The sequence below is a fragment of the Phalaenopsis equestris genome, unplaced genomic scaffold, assembly GCF_001263595.1.
Source record: "Phalaenopsis equestris unplaced genomic scaffold, ASM126359v1 Scaffold000918, whole genome shotgun sequence".
In the NCBI taxonomy this organism is placed as follows: Eukaryota; Viridiplantae; Streptophyta; class Magnoliopsida; order Asparagales; family Orchidaceae; genus Phalaenopsis; species Phalaenopsis equestris.
In genome coordinates this window covers 14,022-36,083 of record NW_018165357.1, presented here as the reverse complement: position 1 = coordinate 36,083, position 22,062 = coordinate 14,022, and the positions used below count along the sequence as shown (strand labels likewise).

The 22,062-nt window shown below is 36.2% G+C and overlaps 1 protein-coding gene across 1 annotated transcript; it reads left to right on the top strand.

The window, feature by feature from the left end:
- The first annotated feature begins 1,961 nt into the window (after positions 1 to 1,961).
- Positions 1,962 to 21,589, top strand: LOC110032309 (ribosomal RNA small subunit methyltransferase E). Its single transcript, XM_020735893.1, has 8 exons — positions 1,962 to 2,195; positions 2,292 to 2,365; positions 10,265 to 10,407; positions 10,506 to 10,552; positions 10,645 to 10,753; positions 10,905 to 10,966; positions 20,634 to 20,748; positions 21,041 to 21,589. The coding sequence occupies exons 1-8, from the start codon at positions 2,034 to 2,036 to the stop codon at positions 21,187 to 21,189; spliced, it is 861 nt and encodes a 286-aa protein (XP_020591552.1). The 5' UTR covers positions 1,962 to 2,033; the 3' UTR covers positions 21,190 to 21,589.
- Positions 21,590 to 22,062: the final 473 nt, after the last annotated feature.

Sequence of the window (22,062 nt, the reverse complement as noted above, 5' to 3'; positions counted from 1 at the left end):
TGACGCCAACACCCCAATCCCCGGTATCCCGCTCAACACTATGCTCCAGTGCGCCCAGTTTTGTCACATCTGCTTCCCCTGCGACAACCTGTCTCATCCCATCGACCGCAAAATGGTCCACAACTGCCGCATCGTCCTTATGACCAAACCACTCTTAGTTGGTCAGAGCCATGTCTTAGCCTCAGCTGACGCCTCCTCTAGACTTTTCCGGAGAACCGTAGCCCCCACAACCACCTGGACGGGCAAACTTTCTCTCGCAACGGGAGCACTCACCCCCACGAGTGTCTTTGTAGGATGATCATTAGGAAGACCCCTAACCTGCCTTGTAGCTCTCTCTTGGGGAGAGCCTGCAAGAAAACTGGAAGAACAAGGCTGACTTTCACGATCATAGGCCCCTGTCTTGAGCATAACTCTCTTCCCACTCACCTTTTTTGTAGATACCTCGCATGTTGGTTTATGCTTCACGTCTAACTAACGAGCTTGCACAAACATGTCGATCATGACCTTGAGGAGGACACTCTTATCGGAAGGTGACACTCTCTCGTCAGACATTGCGAAAAAAAGCGAAAAGAGAATGACGCGAGACAACGAAGCTAAAAGAGACGGAGATAGTGTAGACCTCCCTTGCCTTAAAACCTATTTATAATGACCCAGACACGAAAATTTATAGAAGTCCATTATTGCACAATAATATCATTTAATTATTTATTTAATACATGTTAAAAAATTATCTTATCCTCGTGTACTATACAATGTTAGAGGAGCAAGAGAATCGATGAATTAAATATGTACATATGAAAATATGTTAGCATGAATCTGAAAGCAGATGAAGGGCACGAGAAGAAGATTCAGACGATCGAGCGTAGCCTTCGACAATCGTTTATGGATGAATATTGGCGAAGGAAACATCTTGTCCAAACGATCGACAGAAGGCGGTAGGAGAAACTCCTCCAGGGTGGTAATCAACCATCAGGATGATCGATTGAGAGCATTCTTTCAGACCATATGTCGTTCGAATTAAGGCTTGCCAGACGATCGACAAAACTCATCGATCTAATTGGACCCCGATTTTATTATATGCAAATAACTCTATAATTATCCAAAAACTCTCCTGAAAAGTTAATAATGAAGGACAAATATGTACTTTTATAATATTATGACCTAGGCCAATAAATAGGAGTCTTTATCATGAATAAGGTACTCTCTCTTTTTGGTCTAATAGGGGTGTAAACGAATTGAACATGAATGAACAAAACTTGTGTTCGTGTTCGGTTTGTTCGAAACTTAGTTTGTTTGAAATAAGCTCGTGTTCATTTCTTAACGAACAAGCCGAACACGAGCTGTTCGCGAACGACGAGCCAGTTTGACATCTCTAATATTAATATATAATTATTATTAATTTATTATATATTATAATTTATAAATTTAATTTTTTAAAATATCATAAAATTTTTATATATAATTATTTTAAATTATTTATATTTCGAACAATAAGGATTTGAATACGAACGAACATATTATTGTTCGTGTTTGGTTTGTTTAACTAACCGAATGAAAAAAATTTATTCGCGTTCGTCTCGTTTATTTATCAAACGAATCGAACATGAACTGTTCTCAAACAACAAACTTTTTTGACAGCCTTATGGTCTAATACGTTTCTCTCTCTATTTTTCTCTCTCCTAATCATGTCTTAGCATAAACTTCCGTGTTTCTTGAACACTTTTGGATTCAACAATATGAATGTGAACTATCATGAAGAATTCTGTGATATGTATCTAAAATATCCTAATTGCCGAGAAATAAAATAATGAATATATTTTTTAAATTTTAAAAAATTATGCGCCATTTAAAAAAATGAAAATGTACATAATAACACCCAATTCTTATGTTATTGTATATAATGAAAAAGAGGATTATAAAAATTCACTGTCATACTATTACATCGGAAAAGATGGTTTTAACTGTAAAAATGATGGTTTGAGCGTGAGATTTTTAAATGCAGGCGACATTCTGGTAAAATCGCTCAGGTTTTCATGCGATTTCCGGTCATTCAACGCCGCTTTAACTTCCTACCCAGTCGCTCATGGCTGCACAAAGCCTACATCCCCACCCGCGCTCTATCATCGGAATCCTTGCCGAGCCAGTCTCGTGGAGGCCTTCCTCGCTTCCACTCGCAGACTCTCCCATCATGCAAGGCATCTCTCCCCCCTTTCTCTCCTTCACCTGCTCTCTCTTTTGGACCTAGTTAGGTCCCAATCGCACTGCTGACTACCGCTAAAACTTTCATGCAGGGCAAGATTGTCCGAGTTGAAGGAGACGAGTTCTGGCACATGACGAAGGTCCTTCGGCTGGGCTTGAACGCCAGGTACCGTTCCTTTCTGTTGAAGGGTTTGATCCTCAATTGCGATTATTATTTCGGAAAATGTACTGCAAAATCATCCCTTGTGCTAATGTGAGCATGTGCAAATGAGCAAATCAATGGAAAGGAGGATGAAGCACCTTTTTTGGATTACAAAAGTATGGAGAATGGTCAGTGCAAAATAGAGGGAGTTTCTCATACTGAGTTGTATACTTAAGAATTAAGGGTGGCTCAAGTTAGTTCCTTTGGGTTTAGGAAAATATGAGCTTTCAAATATGCTAGTTTCTAGATAGTTTTGAAAAAGTTGGTTTGCTATTAAAGCATCTAATTACAAAATATTTTATGCAAAAATAATTTTTTTGGGGCTCGTTTGGGAGAGTGTTGAGAGTACCAGATGATTGATTCTCCAAGTTGATCTTAATTTCCAAAGCCTAAAAAAATAGTTGTTGGCCTCAATAAATGCACCCAAATTAAATATTGGAGCGAACCATGGTTTGGGTTGGTTGAATTGTCCACAATCTTCAGAAGTGATACACTTTGAGCCATCTGAGAACAACTACATGATCATCTATCACCATCTGCATTGTAGTTTTTTGTCTCCCTCAAAGTTACCAACAAATATAATCACTTCACATGACGAATTGGAAAAAGATTCTATAGAGATCGCATTGGTGCGCATGCTTAAACTACACATGCACATATTTTTCTCTATATATAGCATACATAAATATTATGACAATTAATATTTACTAATATTATATTCTTCTTCCATTTTCTTAGAATATTTGTGTTTGCAAATTCTATTGTTGATTTTCTATTTTATGTATGGCAAAATTTTCTCCTGCCTCATGCAACTACTAAAACGTTACTAGGCCACTCTTCTCAGATCGTATTGGTTTGGCAACATTGATGATGAATTTGAATTTTTTGTGTTAATTTCTCGTGAGGTTGTATTTGTCTTCCATTGTTTTCTCCACATTTGATTAAGTGAGCCTTCAAAGTATATATAGAGGTTAACTATTTTCTTTTTTAAGACGCGGTCTCCCCAACTCTGTAATTAGTGCCTGGACCTCAAAATTCCATAGGGGAATTTTTTTAATCTTATTGATTTTTTTCTTTTAAAACACTCACTTCCTTGTTTCTCCACTCTCATATAATCCACTTATGCATCCCTTCCTCCTACTCGCTCTTCTTCATCTTATTCCCGTTCTTTCTTTTCTTCATCAGCTCATTCTCCTCCTCCCACATTTTGCTTCCCCAACATCATCTCTTCATCTCTCTGTCATTGTCCATTTTTATCGTGATTTTCTCCTTTGATGATTCATCACGTGCAGTGCACAAACTTAGAATCAAGACTGCTCTTAACTCCTTGGTTGACATTTATTCATGCGGTGCACACAAAGGGAGATGCAGATGAAATGTAGAAGGAACTGGGAGAAAAAAATTAATAGACACGTGCTCTAAGGGAAAGATAGATGAAATGTTGCTAAATATTAGAGAATAATTTGATGGCAAGAGCAATAATTGTAACAGAATAACCGGGGTCGATCTTGGTGAAGTCAGAAACTTAAATACAATGCAATAGATTCATTACCAAAACTCACAGTCGGGGTATACTTAAAGGTATGCAAAGAACTCTATAGGTCTCAAAGGACTTAGATGGCTTTCAAGAGGCAATATTTGTTGGAGTTTGCCAAATGATGCAGTTGCATGATTTTCACTATGAGATAATTAGGTTGGAGTTTGAGACAATCGATTTTCAAACTATTGTATATGAGTTGAAAATTGTTTCATGATATTTGTGGAGGATTTAAAATTATTTGAGTTTTATCGTTTCATGAGTGTTTTGTTATTAAAATACACAGATATTTCATTTAGAGTTTTGATATTTGCATTATGTTTGCTTTCAAGTATGTATTTTGAATTCAGCTGCGAATGTTTATCAACTATATTCCATTACATATTTAAAACATCATAAATTTGTTTGTATATGAGCTTTATTTTTGTAAGGTGGGCTCTGCTGGGAAATTTTCTCTTTCTACAAATAGGAGGGGCATCCTAATTCATTTTGACAGTTCGAGTTCCTTCAATTCATTGTGTGTTCTGAGAGCCGTGAGTAATAGGAAGTTTTTAGAGGTTGCCGGGAGATTTTTTTATGCTCATTGTCTAGCTATTAAGTCCTCTGTAAGTCCTTTTAGGCCTTTTGTCAGTCTTAGTTATGCTTATTCTTATTCTCTTGAAGTAACTTGCATGCCATATTTAGTTTTTTCATGTTATTCCTTAGTTTCTCTTTTCGTTTTATTGCATTTGAGTCCAACATCTCATTTTAATTTACTTTTTGAATTGATATTTAAGCAAAATATAGGAAACCTCTTAATGTTTTCCTCGTGTTAAGGGTGTGCCAGGCCTGCTCACCTTGCCTAGAAAGCATGCATGGTCAATGTCTAGGACACCATGCTTAAAGAATGTGAATGGGGCTTTATGTACCTGTATGAAAATTGATGTGCACGATGGAGCTTTTACAACATATAAGATGGTCCACACATTTCCTTAGCCCACAATGCTTAACAAAATGTGCAATTAGTCTTATGTACTTGCACAATGAATGTCACAGGCATACCATGCTTTTCTCTCCAAGTTGAGATGCGTGTGTGAGTGCTTATATCTTTGCGGTATGGCTAAGTTTGCTTTGCACTATATATGCTTGCGAGTTCAAGCTGGTGTCGGTGATGATAGTGGTGAAAGTGATGAGGCAAACAACGGAGGTAGAAGGGGGTTGATTGGTGGTTGTTGAGAAAATTGACATTCAGCTGGCAAAGGTCAATTGACAAAATTCAATTGCATACAATCTTCTTTGCCCGATTTGGTACCTAATAAGATATCATGAGGAGAGTGTCCTTTCCTCAAGGAGGACACGAACTACAATCTCCGGAGGTGCCATCACATATTCCAATGGCTAGATGTAGCACATTAACTTGCACAAGGTATCCTGAGGCTTGCAATTCGACCCAACGCTTGGCCAAGCTATCTGGCTTTGCTTTTGCATAAGTCTTTATAGGCCTATCATAGGGAAGATCTGTCCAACTAATATAACTGGGTTCAACCCTCTGCAACAAGTGGTAGAGTCACATCTTCCATTATATGCAAATGAAAACAAAGTATTCTCGTCCCTACCGAACAAGATATCTCACCAAGGACCTGGATCACTTCAATTGGTCACGGTTGATCAAGCAATGCCACTGCATCATTCTTCCAAGTGTTCCCAAAGGAGGAGTGCAGGAAATATCCTAACCAATTAGGTTGCTAAAGAAATGTTGCTAGAACATTCTTTTCTCCTATATATATATATATACATTTGTATATATATATATATATATATATATACTTGTTATGTACTACAAGGGTTAATGGAAAAGCTCAATGGGATTACGTACCTCTTATGCTCTCCATTATTGGTCTTTCTCATCCATTTATTTACGCTTTGTTCGGTTCTCATGGTATCAGAGTTTCACACCTGGTAATTCTTCTTCCCTTCACCTCAACTTCTATTAAAATCTTCTTCCTTTCTCAAGGCAATGGAGGAATCAACGGTCTCTGAATCTCAAACGACTCTTATGAATGCTCCTATCCTAAACGTAACACCTGCTCTAAAATTCCTCGATTCCTTTCTCAAATACCTCACTCAAAATCAACTTACGGTCGACAACTATTACATATGGAGGGTGCGAGTAATGAAAACCTTCAAGGCAAATGGGTTTTCTGGTTTTTTGGATGGAAGCTACATCTATCCACCACAATTTCAAGGAGACGGTGAAAATGATGTGAAGAATCCTCAATTTCAGCTATGGGAGCTGATCGACCAGAACTTAACATTGCTCCTCTATTGCATCAACAGTCTTGTTGTTCTCACTCACATCCTACATCTACAATCTACCACATAAATATGGAGCACCCTGGGGCAACGTCCACAACCCACGAATCATTCGAGAGCAATACAGTTGAAGAACGAGTTGCATCATATCACCATGAAGGATAGTAAAATGCAATAATACCTCTCCAATATTCGAAACATAGTAGATCATATACATGTGCTGGATTTCATTTAGATCATTAGGATGTTTTTCTATACATCCTCAACAGTCTTCCACCAATCAACAATGCATGCAAGACTTCCATACCATGCTTCAACCCATAACACTTGAAGATCTCTACTCTTTGTTGCGCGGTGAGGAAGTTAATCTACAAATAGAAAATACCAAACAAATAGCCTCGATACTAACTCAAATAGCCTCGATACTAACCCACAATCTCCATCAGGCGAGGTTCATTTCATAGTAGAGGTAGAGGCCGAAACTTCAATATGAACCATCTTGTAGCATATTCAAGTGGATCTAAGGGTGGTAAGCAAGCCAATCGACCAGTCATTTGTCAAATATGCGTTAAATCAGGGCACTTGATATCCACATATTAACCCACTGTTCCTCCTCAAGCCCTTGCGGCTACCTCCAAAGAGTGGATCCTTGACTCAGGAGCACTGACATCTTTGCATCGGATATCATCAGTTACAAACCACAACTCATTACTATGGCGCCGAATAAGTTACTGTTGGCAATGGGCAAGCAGTTCCATTCAGCATAAGGGTGACGACATCCTTCCTACCCCCCACTGTAAGCTTAAACTTTCTCAAATTCATTATACACCCCTTCTATCTCATAATTTACTATCTATTCATCAGTTAACCAAAGACAACAACATTGCTGTCTCATTTGACTTCTCTGGATTCTCTATCTTTGATCTGTAGACTCTCACCATGATCCTTCGGGGACCCAACTCTAATGGTCTCTACTCCATCCCATCTTCTACTATCACACCACAAGCATTGACTGCGTCCATCTCCAATGCACACTACCCTGTGTTATGGCATAGGGGGTTGGGTCATCCTCTTCCGAGCATAGTCACCGCAATCTCCAAGCGTCAATCACTACATATTCCATCTATTCCTACTTTTTGTAGCATTTACAATATTACTAAAAGCCATAAATAGCCCTTTGTATAGTCTATAAGACAAAACTACAAACTATTAGAGCTTATACATAGTGATGTATGAGGTTCCTCCCCAATTCCTTCTTATCCAGGATGTGGATGACTTCTCTCTTTTTTGTTGGGACTTTTTCAAGCACTCCAAATCTCAAACACCAATGATTACTCAATTTCATTACTGTTTAACAAACTCAATTCAATGCCAATATAAAAATTCTTCGATTTGACGGGGATGACAAATATAATAATCACACTCTAAATCAATTCCTCATTACAAATGACATTCTTCACCAATACACTTGTCCATACACGTCCGAACGAAATGGGGTGGCGGAAAGCAAATATAGACACTTTATGGAGACCACTCATGCTCTCCTACATCAAGCTCATACTCCGTACAAATTTTGGACCAAGGCTCCTTTAATGGTTGTCCATGTCATAAATCGAATGCCACTAGAATTACCAACTATATCTCCCCATATGAACATTTACATAAATCCCCACCCACATGCAACCATACTCGAGTTTTTGGATGTGTTTGTTACCCATGGAGGAAACCTCAAACCAACCACAAATTTGAACCCCGATCAGTCCAATGTATTTTTCTAGGCTACTCTCTACAACATAAGGGCTATAAATGCTAATCCTACCTCTAATAAAATCATCATTTTATGTCGTATGGTCTTTGATAAAAATACTTTTCCTTTTCTTTAAAACTCAACTTCACTACAACCAAATCAATCCTCCACTTCAGCCCACATAACACCCTATTTCCTACAGCCTTCATCACTCTTACAAATTGCTATCGAACCGCCTCCTACCGTACCTCCCTCGCCTTCGTTCCCACCCATTGCTCAATCCAGTTCTCCTATGGACTTTCCCACACCACCATCCATTCTCCCACCTCAACCGAACCATCCAATGATAACCAAGATGAAAACCAGTCATCTGAAACCCATCCAGAAATTGAATATTCTTCACCACATTCAGCAGCCACCCGACCCAACTTACTTCACCCAAGCATCCAAACTAACACAATGGAGGCATGCCATGACAGAACAAATAATGACACTACAACGACAAGGAACGTGAAAGTTAGTTCCAACTCCCATTAACACTCTGCTCTCGATGGACTTATACAACCAAATTAAATTCACTTGGTGAAGTAGGAATTCAGGGTAATTTATCATGAAACATTTAGTCCCATGGTTAAACACCCCGCTATTGGCATCTTGCTCACAGTTTTCCTTCATCAAAATTGGCCCATCCTTCAATTTGACATCTCCAATTCGTTTCTTTACGACAAGCTCAATAAACAAATTTACATGAAACAACCCCCTGTATTCCAAGATCTACAATTTCCAAATCATGTTTGCTTATTACAAAAAGCACTATATGGATTAAAGCAGACTCCCAGGCAATGATTTATTACTTTCTCAAACTTCTTTCAAAATAAAGGATTTGTATTCAACAAGGCAATCCCTCCTTTCTTCTCTACAATCAGAATGCACTCGGATGTTTGTTCTTATCTACGTGGATGATATTCTGATTATGAGAAATGATTCTAGTGCAATTTCAGACTTAACTGCAACTCTAGCTGCTACCTTCCAGCTCAAAAATCTCAGTGACATTGGTTGCTTCCTTGGCATTCAAGTTCACAAATTACCAAACATGTCATCTTACTCAACAGCGGTACATACTACAAATCCTTTTGCATGCAGGCATGGAGGACTGCACACCAATTAATGTTCACCAAGACACCTCTTCGGAATCAGGTACCCCATTTCATAATCCCACTCTTTATCGCCAGTTGACAGGCTTGCTCCAATATCTCACGATGACTCAACCGGATATCACTTATGCTTTTAGCTGGCTATGTCAACATATGCGATCATCCATAACAAACCACTACAAATCCCTCACACATCTCGTAAGATATCTGAAAGGCACAAGTCACTTTGGGCTAGAAGTTCGCTCTAGAAACCTTTATCTGCGCTCATATGCTGATGCCGATTGAGCTGGTGACCAATTGGATCGCAAGTCGATCACCGGTGTGTGTTCTTTCCTGGGGGACACATTGATCTCTTGGACTGTGAAGAAATAATCAGCGGTGGCACGCTCCTCGAAATGGAGTATAGGGCACTTGCTACTGCAAATATAGACATCACATGGCTTAGAAGGTTGATGCAAGAATTTGGTGTTCCTCTCAATCAACCAACACCACTTCACTGTGATAACATTTCAATCATCTCCATTACAAACAATCCTGTATTTGATGCGCACACGAAGCACATAAAGATGACTATTGCTTTATCCGTGATTACATTCACTCCAACCAACTACGGATCAGATTTATTCACTCCCAGGATCAACCAACTGACATTCTTACTAAAGCCTTATCTAAACACAAATTTCATCAACTTTGCACAAGTTGACAGTTCTTCCACGACCCATCAGTTTGAGGGATGGTATTAGCGCCACTCCACCATCCTGTATCAATCGTTTACTAAAGTTATGCTGCTAGAACCTTCTTCTTCTCCTATATATACTACCTGTTATGTACTATAAGGGTTGATGAAAAAGTTCAATGAAATGACCTATCTTTTATGCTCTCTATTATTAGTTTTTCTCATCCTTTCATTTACTGTATTGGTGCTCTGTTCGGTTCTCAGAGTTCCCTGGTTTATTTCATAGCATTCGCATGCTGTGCATATCAAGTTTCTCTACTTCGACTTGTTGGTCTGTAAGGAACATGACATCCAGTTTTACATAATTTTCTCCTCCTTTTCTTTTCATCTATTTTGTTTTATACTTAGCACCTCAGCTCTAGCTTGCTTGCTTGTTTCTTATTTCCATATGCTGAAGGGTGGAGCTCTTCAACGGAACAGGAGGTCTAGTGGAAGCTTGCATAAAGAGCATTGATAAGAATGCTTTGGATATCGTTGCTTTGCAAGAGCCAAAAGTTCTATGTCCTGAGGGCATTCAGTGGCATGTATTTGCCTCTTTCGGTGAGTAACATCTTGATTGTTTCTTTTTTAACGTTGAATTCAATTTTTCTTGTTATATTATATTCATCATTCATGCGTTTTTCTTTCCTCACAACCAGGCACCTTAAAAGGGGGTCGTGCAGATTGGCTTATCGAGAAATGCACAGTATGTATTTTGAACTGGGAGTTAATATTCATAATCCTTATGTCTCTATGTGAATGGTACTGAGTAAAGTATTGACAATTACCATGCCCAAGGAACTGGGAGCCAGCAGCATAACTCCTCTGCTAGCAGAAAGATCTCCTACAATTACAGATAACCGTGTGGATAGGTTGGAACGTGTCATTTTAGCTGCCATCAAGCAATGTGCGTTCTCAACTTTTGTACAGTAACCAATTTGTTCGTTTAGATTGTCAAAATCCTTATGCTTTTTATATCTACTGAATTTTTATCATTCAATTCACTTTTTACATTTACACTATTCTTTATGACTATGCTCCTATTGTCTCTTTGGTAGGTAAGCGTCTGCATAAGATGACTCTCAATCCTCCCTTGAAGCTTCAAAATTTCCTTCCTTGTGTAAGTATTCAGTATTCCTCTTTATTATTTGAATTTTGGTCCAGATATTTTAATTTGATGACCCAAAACATAAAACATGGAAGTTTAGTTTTTTTTTTACAATATATACTTCAAGATAGCACTCTGTTTATGCAAATCAAATTGATTTGACCCGAAGGATAATTGAAGGATTAAATTCTCTGACACCTTTCATGTTTACTCTACTGTGAACATGGGGGAAAGGCATTCCTTTCGATTTTTTGTTTCTATATTTGTTCTTCCGTAACCAACAGCTACTTGTAATATGACGGGCATTTGATTCCTTCATCATATCTTTATGCTGGATTTTCTCCAATTAAATGATCCAAGAACGGTGTCTATTAGGAAGAAGGATGACCTTTTGTGGTGCACAAGAAAGGTTAATCAGCGAGGAGATCTTTATTTCTTGTGCACTGAAAGAAGAATGGTTCTAATTTTTCGCAGAGTTTAACTACAAACAAAATCCTAAAAAGAAAAGAAAAAACTAGAAGACAATTCAATTTCATTATAAAATGTGTTTTAGATTTGGAGGCTGTGTATTTAACTCAAAAAAATGGCAGTGACTCCCGCAAGTAGAGTGAGAATTTTCTCTCATGAACTTATATTTTTAATCTTTTTTTGATGGAATTTGCTGATGCTGATTGCAGCACCAAAATTTTTGTAATCAATTATTGTCATATATGCGAGTCACAACAATACAATATACAAGGTTGACTAGGCATATTGGGCCCCACTTGTCTAATTGAACATGCCAGTTGACATTGGGCATATTTATCTGTCTGCTTGACACTAGCTTACGAGTTTTCATCCATATGGCACTAGCTTGTTGACTCGTCTATATCTGCTTGAAACTAGCATGCTGATCTCCATCATCATTTTCTCTTCACTAGCTTGCTTATCAACTCCCATTTTGATCCCTTTTTAGTTGAGTACTAGACGTAGCAAAGGCCAACAATTTAGTCAAATATATTTCATACTGATTCTTATTGAGCAAAAAACTTGCCTGCTTGGATTTATCAAAATGCATAACTCTTTTCAAGTCATCAAATAAATTAATTACAACAATTAACATGGAAGCATACACAATTAACTATCAAAATAGACTAAGAAGTTTCTAATTTACATGATATATAGGTGTATCATGCACATTCTTTTTCTCTGATACGCCAAAATGATTCATTTAATAAATTTGATGACCTTATTATGGTCTAACTTACTTGTTTCTCTTGCCTCAAACAACACCTTGAGTAATATTTGGCACCTAAGTTATAAAGCTTAGCGGGATAATTGAATTTAATAAATAATTTGAAATATCTGAAAATAAAATAATATATTTTACCAATCAGCTAAACTGGCATGAGTATTAATAATCAATAAACATATCAATTAAATACAATAAACACAAAATAAAGACAATTGTATAATTGAACAAGTAAAAAAATACAATCTAAGCTATAAGCATTAATATTCGCAACAAATAAAAATGTAAATATTAAGTTTTTATCATTCAACATAATATGTTTATCAAATGCTAGCATCAAAATACTAGTTTAATTTTCATATTTTTTTCTCATTTTTATTTGTTATAGTCTTAGAAGTGCCATATAATGATTGTTTATATCTAAACATATTTATAAATCCTATAGTTATCACTTAGCTTGTCAGCTTATGATAAAAGATGATAATGTTTAAGTTTATTCCAACATAGTAGTTATTGAATGTCCCCTTGATAGTACTTGGACTACTTCAATGTAGACTTGCTAAGAGTCTTGCTTTGTAATGGAGGCTCGTCTTATTAGAACCTTCATATCTCCCTGCATAGGTCATCATATTTGTTTGTCACCCATTTTATATGACATGACATTTCATATATTTTCTCTTTCAACATTACTACCATAAACATTCAAAATATGCTTATCATTGTTATGAATATCTTTATCAACCAGCATCCAAGACATAAGTATGCAAAATGAAAGTAACATTTTAATACTTGAATATACATGGGACTTGGAAAATTTGAAAGTAATATGTATTTATTTTTTAACAGGTGATTATATGCAATGCATTAGAATTATTGATAAATTTGTACAATTAATATGTTCAATGTGAAGAAAAAATCTACTAGCATACATATACAAGTCCATTATTATTTATGAGAATTCACTAGCAATAAAGTTAAAAATACTTATACTAGAGATTGGTATCTTGAACAAATTTTTTTATCTTTATTTCTTTGAAATATTAATATTTCTTAAATAACATGAGCAAACATTACATTTTTCAATTTATTTAAAATTTCTAATATAGCAACACAAATTACTCAAAATAACTTTAAGATAACATTTTATCTAAAAAAACTACTCATTCAAGGCCTTAAATATAGAAAACATAAACCAAACTCGATTTCTCCATATAAATATAAAAATAAAAAATTTTCCCTAATATTCCCTACAGCTCCAATCTTTGGCCTATAACCTTCTCCTCTCTGTTTGCTTGGTTCTACTAACGGTTAATAATATAATTATCCTTAAGCTACCAATACTCTCTATTATTACTATTAGATTACTTATTATTTGATTTTATAGTCTAATTATATGTTTTCTCTTTTGTTTTATTCAGTTTTATTTTCATTCATTGTTATTTTTTTTTCTATTTTTATTGCTTTCCAATATTATGCCTATTGTTATTAGGTTTAAATACCCTTCCTCATATTAATAAAAGTGTGCTAGTTTATTCCAAATCTCAACATGACATCAGAGCCTAACCCTAGATCTGGCAGCCCCCGCCTCCTCTTTCGGTTCTACCAGCCGGCCTCCCTGCAGGTTTAGGCACAACGATTGATTCATCATAAGTCAGCCAGGTTCAAGCAGGTTTCTACAAACCATCGACCTCTCACGTACAACAAGGTACTTTTCATATGGTTCTCAAAGTATATTCTTCTTCTAGTTCGTGGATTATTGATTCAGGTATTACGTATCACATGACTGGCTGCTTGCAAGCTTTCTCAACTTACGATCTGTGTTTTGGAAAAAATACCATCATCATTGCTGTTCGATCATGTAGTCTCATTGTTGGTAAAAGGGTCGGTGGTACTAATGACTGATCTAACTCTGAAGTCTGTTTTACATATTCCCCAATTGTAATGTAACTTATTATCTGTCAGCAAGTTGACAAGTGATGTCGATTGCGTTGTTAATTTCTCTTTTGATGACTGTGTTTTTTAGGATTGTCGTTCGGGGGTAATGATTGAAACTGCTAAAAGAGTATCCAGACTCTACTACTTTCGAAACGAGAACATGGAGAGTGAAGACACGACACTCAAAAGTTGTAGCCTATCTCTAGTCATTGAATGTCCTGTTATGTTGTTACATGTTCTTTTAGGATGTCTTAGTTCTTAATATTTGAAAAAGCTCTATTCTTTAATGTTTTCTAATAAAAATCTCTCAAACTTCAATTTTGGGACATGTCAGTTTGCCAAACATCACCGAGTCCATTACTCACCTCACACTTTCACACCTTTCATTCCTTTCTCATTCATTCACAATGACATATGAGGTCCTTCTCGCACTCTCAGCTACACTAATAAACGATTATTCTTAATCTTAATTGATGACCATACTCAAATGACGTGGTTCTACATTTTACAAGACAAATCGGAAGTCGCTGTAACTTTTCAAAACTTTCATACCTTTGTCTTAACTCACTTCAAAACTCATACTTAGATCCTTTGGACCGACAATGGTTGTGAGTTTTTCAATCCTGTTTTGAGTGACTTTTTGGTTAGTAAAGACATTCTCCACCATAGTTCTTGTACAACACTCCTCAACAAAATGTGGTATTTGAGAATACAACTGCCCATATGTGCTATCCGTCCCTGTATAGATTGAATCCGGGTCACAGTGGTCTTACGACTGATAATGCTGCTTACCAACTTGTTACCCAAGTGAGCACATTATATTTCAATCTAATGTTTCGAAATGCTTTTGGAAAGATGTTATTCTAACTGTCACTTATCTCATAAATAGAGTACTTCCAAAATTCACTAGTTTCGACTTTCATTAGCCATCCTGATGTCGTGCTTACCTACCAATCGGGTCTTCTTCACATTAGATCCCAAGATTTTTGAGTGCACTGCCTTTGTTTGGAACACTCTCCCAACTCGGAGTAAATTTGATTCCAAATCCATAAAATCCTTCTTCCTTGGATACACCGAAACTCAAAAGGGGTACCGATATCTTGATTCGACCACAAACAATATCTAGGTGAGTGCTGATTTCTCTTTCTTTGAAAGTGTTCCATTTTTTTCTAGCTTTGCCTTTAGCAGTGAGGGGAGCTTGAGTTCCCTGGTATTGTCCCTTATCTTACTCCTATAGATAATCCTCCTATTGTTCCTACCACCGAGGAGTCACCTGTCCCATTGAATGCACCATCTCCTCCTTCCATTGTTTGTGTCTACACTCGATGCAGTCATCCCAATACTCCTACTCTAGATTTTGCTACCTGCTTACAAAACCATGACTTCATTCTGGATGACATCCTTAGCACGACCCCTCATCCGAAAGAGGGGGTGAGTTCTTCGGGTAAGATATGCAATCGGACTTACTCCCTTTATTCTAGGGTAAAATATATCTCTTTCCATAGTTTATCGCCGACATCAAAGCATTTGTTACCGCCTTGACGGGCCATCAAATCCCTGCTACTATTGAGGTTGCTCTTGTTGACCCAACCTGAAAAACAACATTGACTGAGGGGATGAATGCTCTTCAGTGGAATCATACGTGGGACGTCGTGGATCTTCCTGGTGGTAAAAAAGCTGCAGAGTGTCGATGAATTTTTCAGCACCAAGTTCAACTCTGACAGGTCCTTTGAACGCAACAAAATAATATTGGCCGCCAAAAGGATACTCTTAGGCCTATAGAGTTGACTACGATGAGACATTTGATCCAGTGACTAAGTTGAACACCATTAGAGTCCTGTTGTCACTTGCAGTGAATCTATTTTGATCTTTATTTCAACTTGATGTCAAGAATGCATTCTTAAATGGAGAGCTGATAGAAGAGATGTACATGTCACTTTCTTAGGGTTTTGATACTACTGTTTTCTGAGGACAAGTGTGTAGGCTATGGAAATCCCTCTATGGGCTAAAAGAATCCCCAAGAGCCTGGTTGGCAAGTTCACAAAGGTGGTTGTGGGCCGTGGTTTACTCAGACTCAATTAGATCACACCCTCTTCTTTCGACATCCAATGGCCATGTAGCTATTCTTATTATCTATGTTGACGATATTATTCTTACAGGTAACAATCTTCCTACATTGGAGTCCTTAAATAACATCCTTGCTTCATCCTTCGAGATGAAGGATTTGGGATCTATCCGATATTTCTTAGGCATGAAAGTGGCCGATCATCTCGGGAAGTTTGCCTTTCTCAGCGCAAATATGTGATTGATTTCTTGATGGAGAACAAACTTTTTCTATGCAAATCCGTTGCTGTTCCTATGGATCCTAATGAAAAATTATCTGACATTCCCGATGCTGTGCCTGTCAATAAGACTCATTACCAGCACCTCGTGAGAAAACTCATTTAACTCGCTCATACTCGCCCCGACATATACCACACAGTTGGAGTAATATGTCAATTCATGAATGACCTACGAGCTTCACCTCCAAGCTATTCACCGGATTCTTCACTATTTAGAAGGTACGCCAGGCTCATGGTTGCTTTTCTCCCGTCAAACCTCTCGGTCTATTACTGTCTATATAGATACTGATTGGGCCAGATCAGTTCATGATCGACGTTTCATCTTGGGGTATTGTTCATTTGTATGAGACAATTTTATCACGTGAAAAAACAAGAAATAGTCTGTGGTTGCCCGAAGCAGTGCTGAAGCTGAATTCCGATCTATGTCCTGAGGAATCTGTGGAGCTCTCTGGCTATGCATCATGCTCTGTGAACTCTGTATGCAAACTTCAATCCTTTGCAACTATTCTATGATAATGAGGCTGCAATCGATATTGCTCACGATTTAGTCCAGCAAGATCGTACCAAACTTGTGGAGATCGACAAACGCTTCAAAAGATCGAGTCCGAGGAGATTTGCATTCGCTATGTGTCCTCCAGTGGTCAACTAGCAGATATCTCACCAAGAATATGCCTCGCTCTTTGTTCGATGATCAAGTCCAAGTTGAACATAACTGACATCTATGCTTCAACTTGAGGGGTATGTTAAATTATACCATCATTACTTATTATTTGATTTTATACTCTGATTATATTTTTCCAGTTTTACTTTATTTTATTTTGTTTTCTTTCATTTTTTATTATTCTCTTTTTATTGCTTTTCATTATTATGCATATCGTAATTGAGTTAAAATTCCCCTCCTATCAATAAAAGTTTGTTGGCTTATTCCAAATCTCAATAATTGCATTAAATTGGTGTACAGTGATATTAATCAAATGAATATTGTTATTAAGCAGACTTGGAATAGAAGGATTCATTTAATAATTTAATTGTATATATATATATGCTGTGGATTTGTACATATATATATATATAGATGTATATATGTATGTATATAACTACTCACATATAAACAGAATTTTGTAAAAGTATTTTTAGTTATTTTCTTGAGGTGCGAGAGTTAGTAAAGCATCCGATTCAGAAAATTTACAAGGAGGCACAAATGAGCTTTGAAGGGCATAATTGAAATTTATAATTCATGGAATTCCATTACGAACGCTCAATTGTCGACCAAATGTTCGTTTGAGATGCTCCATTTTGCTTTCCAAATTGTATCATTTAAAATGGTGATAGTGCATTTAGTAAATCATATCACACACACTTTTGGATTTTTGGGCTTCATTTTCAAATGTTCCCTACCCGATTTGTCTTGTTTGATTGCTTGTACAATGTGCTTGATTGATTCAATTGATCCAGTTCTGATGTTTTTTAAGTCTTTCTGTCCATTTAGCCCACTAGTTCCTGGACCCTTATTTGAGGCTTTTCTCTTTTTCACTTGAGCATAATCATCCATTCTGAGCATGTTATTTTAATTTGTTATTTCTAATTAATTGTTTTTCTTATTTTTAAATGACTTGCGGTTTCTTAATTCAACATCATGACCTGGCTACCTATATTTACAAACAGGTGAACAAAGGTAAACATTTAAAAATTAAAGAATGCTTAGCCTATCCTGTCAACCTATTAGATCATTAAAGAAAGCTACAACATTCCTAGCATTCCAATTGTCATTATTCACCTCACCTTTCCATTCCTTATCAATCTACTCGTAGATCATTATGCAAAGTTTCTAGATATGCTACTACTCTAATCTTTGATACCTTTCCTCTCTAAAGTTTAACCAAGAACTTCGTCAAAGGTTTTCGTGTAACCTTGTTCTTACCTTTTTACCAATGATCTGTGTAATTTTTTACTAAATAAGATCAATTTATTTCATTGAAACCATGCTCTCATTTGCTTCCTCTAAAGTTGAAATTTTTGAAGATTTCTATGATGATGAAATTGTACGAAGATGATCTTATATCTTTTTGTGATCTTATGATAGTGGATGACTGAGATTTCTACAATTTGAAACTTTTTAATAGTTGAAATAAAAACATGTTCAAGAAAATAGTGTCAAGGCCATATAAAACAAATGCTAGAACCGATTCAATGGGTTGAAGAAATGATCATACAAAATGAAGTTGAAAAGCCCAAGCAAATGCTGAAGAAAAATAAATTGTGGTTTAGTGTGTTTTTCCTATGATCCCTATTGATGAAAATCTAAAAATGTATGCTGGTTAAAAGACATAGAAAGCGGTGACCATTATGAGTTTTATTATTGCATTTTGTTTTATAAGTTTATTTTATGTAAAACATGCTCTATGAGGATTTAGTTCATTAGTACGAGGTAATTGTTTTGATGAGAATTGTAAGGGTACTTACTGTTGGAGTATTTCTTATTATTTATTTCTTTATCTTACTAAAACTCGTGGTTCCTTTATACTTTCTTTGATCATTAAAATATAACATCAAGTTGAGCAAAGACCTGATAAGTAGATGCCTCCATTCTTTGCAAAATCCCCGATGTTTGAGATTCATAGATTAGATAGTTATGTTAAAAGTGCAATATATAAATAAATTTAGTCCTAAATAACCTACGTGGTTGACCTTCACGATTTGGAGTTGATTCCTTCATGGTTTATTTAGTGAAGGAAATTCTCTTATGATTTGCCCAATTTTCATTTTCAATTTTTTTTTAATAAATAGTGTTGTACACCGAAGCACTCCAGCTTCTAATTAGTTTAAATTCATTTTAATTTTTATAATTAAGTAATTTACTAACATTAAATTTTCATAAACAAGAAATAACTTCACATTTATATATAAATCCAAACAAATTTAAATGAGTATTTTGAAACCATGACATAATAGATCTTAAATAGTCATATATTTCACTACCGTAACTGTTCTATAAACAATTGAAAATTGTTCTATGATTAATTATAATAACCTGTTTTTAATACCCTATCGGTGAAATATACCTGTAATTAAGAATATAATGGATAATCTTTTTGTGATCTTATGATTGTGGATGACTCTGAGATTTCAACAATTTGAAACTTTTTAATAGTTGAAATAAAAACATGTTCAAGAAAATAGTGTCAAGGCCATATAAAACAAATGCTAGAACCGATTCAATGGGTTGAAGAAATGATCATACAAAATGAAGTTGAAAAGCCCAAGCAAATGCTGAAGAAAAATGACCTCAGTTGAAGATTTGCATGTAATTGTTTCACTACATGTTGTTCAAATAGAATTTTTTCTGTACAAATTGGTTGTGTAGTTTGCCAGCTTCGTTTGCTAATCTTGTTGCTCCATGAAGTTGTTACTCTATTCTTCTCTTTCTAGCCAAAATTTTCACAGATTTAGCGGACGTCATGATGGTTTTCTACATATTGCCATTGATTCAACATCACCTCTGAGATTGTCAAAACTCTTTAGCTAAAGAGTTGTTTTAGTTTAGGAGAATTGATGCATTACAAGAAGGCCTGAATATGCAGATGCTAGCTTAAATTTTTTTTTTGAGTTCATATTTATGTATTTAAGTTATGTTTTTTGCATGATGTATTGTGTTATGTATTTTCTGTCTTTTAATGTTAAAAATCATGCACTTGGCTGCTACTATATCAGTAAAGGTTCTTTTCATGAAGCTAATGAAAATTTTGTGTTGTTCTCATACGTAGATGTCAGAGCCTCTCTCTTCTTCTCTATCTTTGCTGTGTGCAAGGATCAGAAAGATGAACTATGTTGTGTACTAGTTTTAGGTTTGCACCCCACTCAAATTCCAGTATTTTGCTTGCCCTTTTCTGGATTTATGACATTAATGATCTGGGAGCCCTTTTCAACGAATTCCTTTCATGAATTTCTTAGAGCTTGTCTGATTTTTCACATACTTTTTAATCATTTTATTGATGATTGCATGCAAGTGTCGGATTAGTTTTCCCTAGAAAAAAAAAAAAAAAAACTCATGGGCTTTTACTCATGGGCTTTTTATATAATTTCCTTTCCTTTTCTTTTGTTTTAATGAGGTCATCCTTTCTTTCAATTATAAGGACATTGCAGCTGAAGGATTTTTTTGGGCTTTTCTTAGGTTTCCCAGTCCAAACTCACTTTTCTAGCAGCTGCGGAATCTACTCCTCTTTTAAGTATCTTATCCATATCAAGTGCGGCCAACTCTGGCCTTCTTATAGTTGGACCTGAAGGAGGTGAAACACATTTTCTCTCTCTGTCTCTCTCCCTATAACTCTCTTATATGAACTGCCATACCGTTGTCTCGGTTACAAGATGCAAGATGAATATTATTAATGCCTTGCTTTGAAAGCAATTAAATTATGTGGCTGTGTTTGTTTTTTTTCTGCTGCTCCTGTCTTGACTATTTTTTTTTACCTTATTGCATCTGTATTTTTTTCACTTTGAAATAATGAATAATCATAATTATCAAATTTTGGCTTCAAACACTTGTAGATAACCTAGTTGAAACATTTGCATTCATATCAGATTTTACAGAGGAGGAAGTGAAGCTGATGGTGGATGCAGGTGCCACACCTGTGGGTCTTGGTCCCTGCCGCCTTCGAGTAGAGACAGCTACCATTGCAATGCTGTCCACCGTGATGCTATGGTCTGATGCCCTCAAATTGGAGACTTGATGAAACTGTGCTCACACTTCTAATTGAAGGCTTTACCAAAGTTGATGTCATCCTTGAACTAGTTTCCTTCATCAACATAAGACTCCTCCGGTCCTCCCTCCTTTCTGGCTCTGCATTTTTGTCTTCATCATTTTTTTGACTTTGGAGTTGCGGCATCCAGATAATTGTTACCCATTTATCTATTAGGATGCCAATGTACTGACCGTCGAGCACAGGCATTGCAGTAATTTTCTTGCTGCTTCCGTTATGAGTTTCAAGTTATGTCTTACCCTAAACTAAATTCAAATTTTGTATGTTCATCTTCGTCAGTAGTGGAGCCACAGTTTTCGGAGCGGGGGCACAAAATATTATTATTATTTTTATTTCCACAACATTTTATGTCAGGTCTTGATGATTTAATTTTTTTTTTTTGGAAGTATATAAGAAACATAAAACTTGAACAGAAATCTGGATATTTGTGATTGAAATGATCACAACGGCCCTTCAGAAATCTTGAAATAAGTCGGCATCTTTGATGCAAGATTTTCATTGAACTTTGGTGTCAAAATCAATTGCAAACTAATGAAGATAACTTAATGTTGATATTTGTGCTGATCATCAGAAATCGACATCACTATAGCCAATTATAATGATGGTCATTGTCCATATTTGTGCTGGATCATAAGAATCAAAGTTAACATCAGTGTCAGCAATCAACATCATGGCTGCAAAAAGTCTTATGAACATAAAATAGTCTTGTGAAATGTGAACCTTCCCCATATACGTCCGATAAAATCTCTTCAACCCTTGTTCACTATGGTCTTCGCATTTGACTGGTTTCACCTTTGTCCGTGCCTTCGTTTTTCTGCAAACCCACTTTTTTCAGCGGGGGAA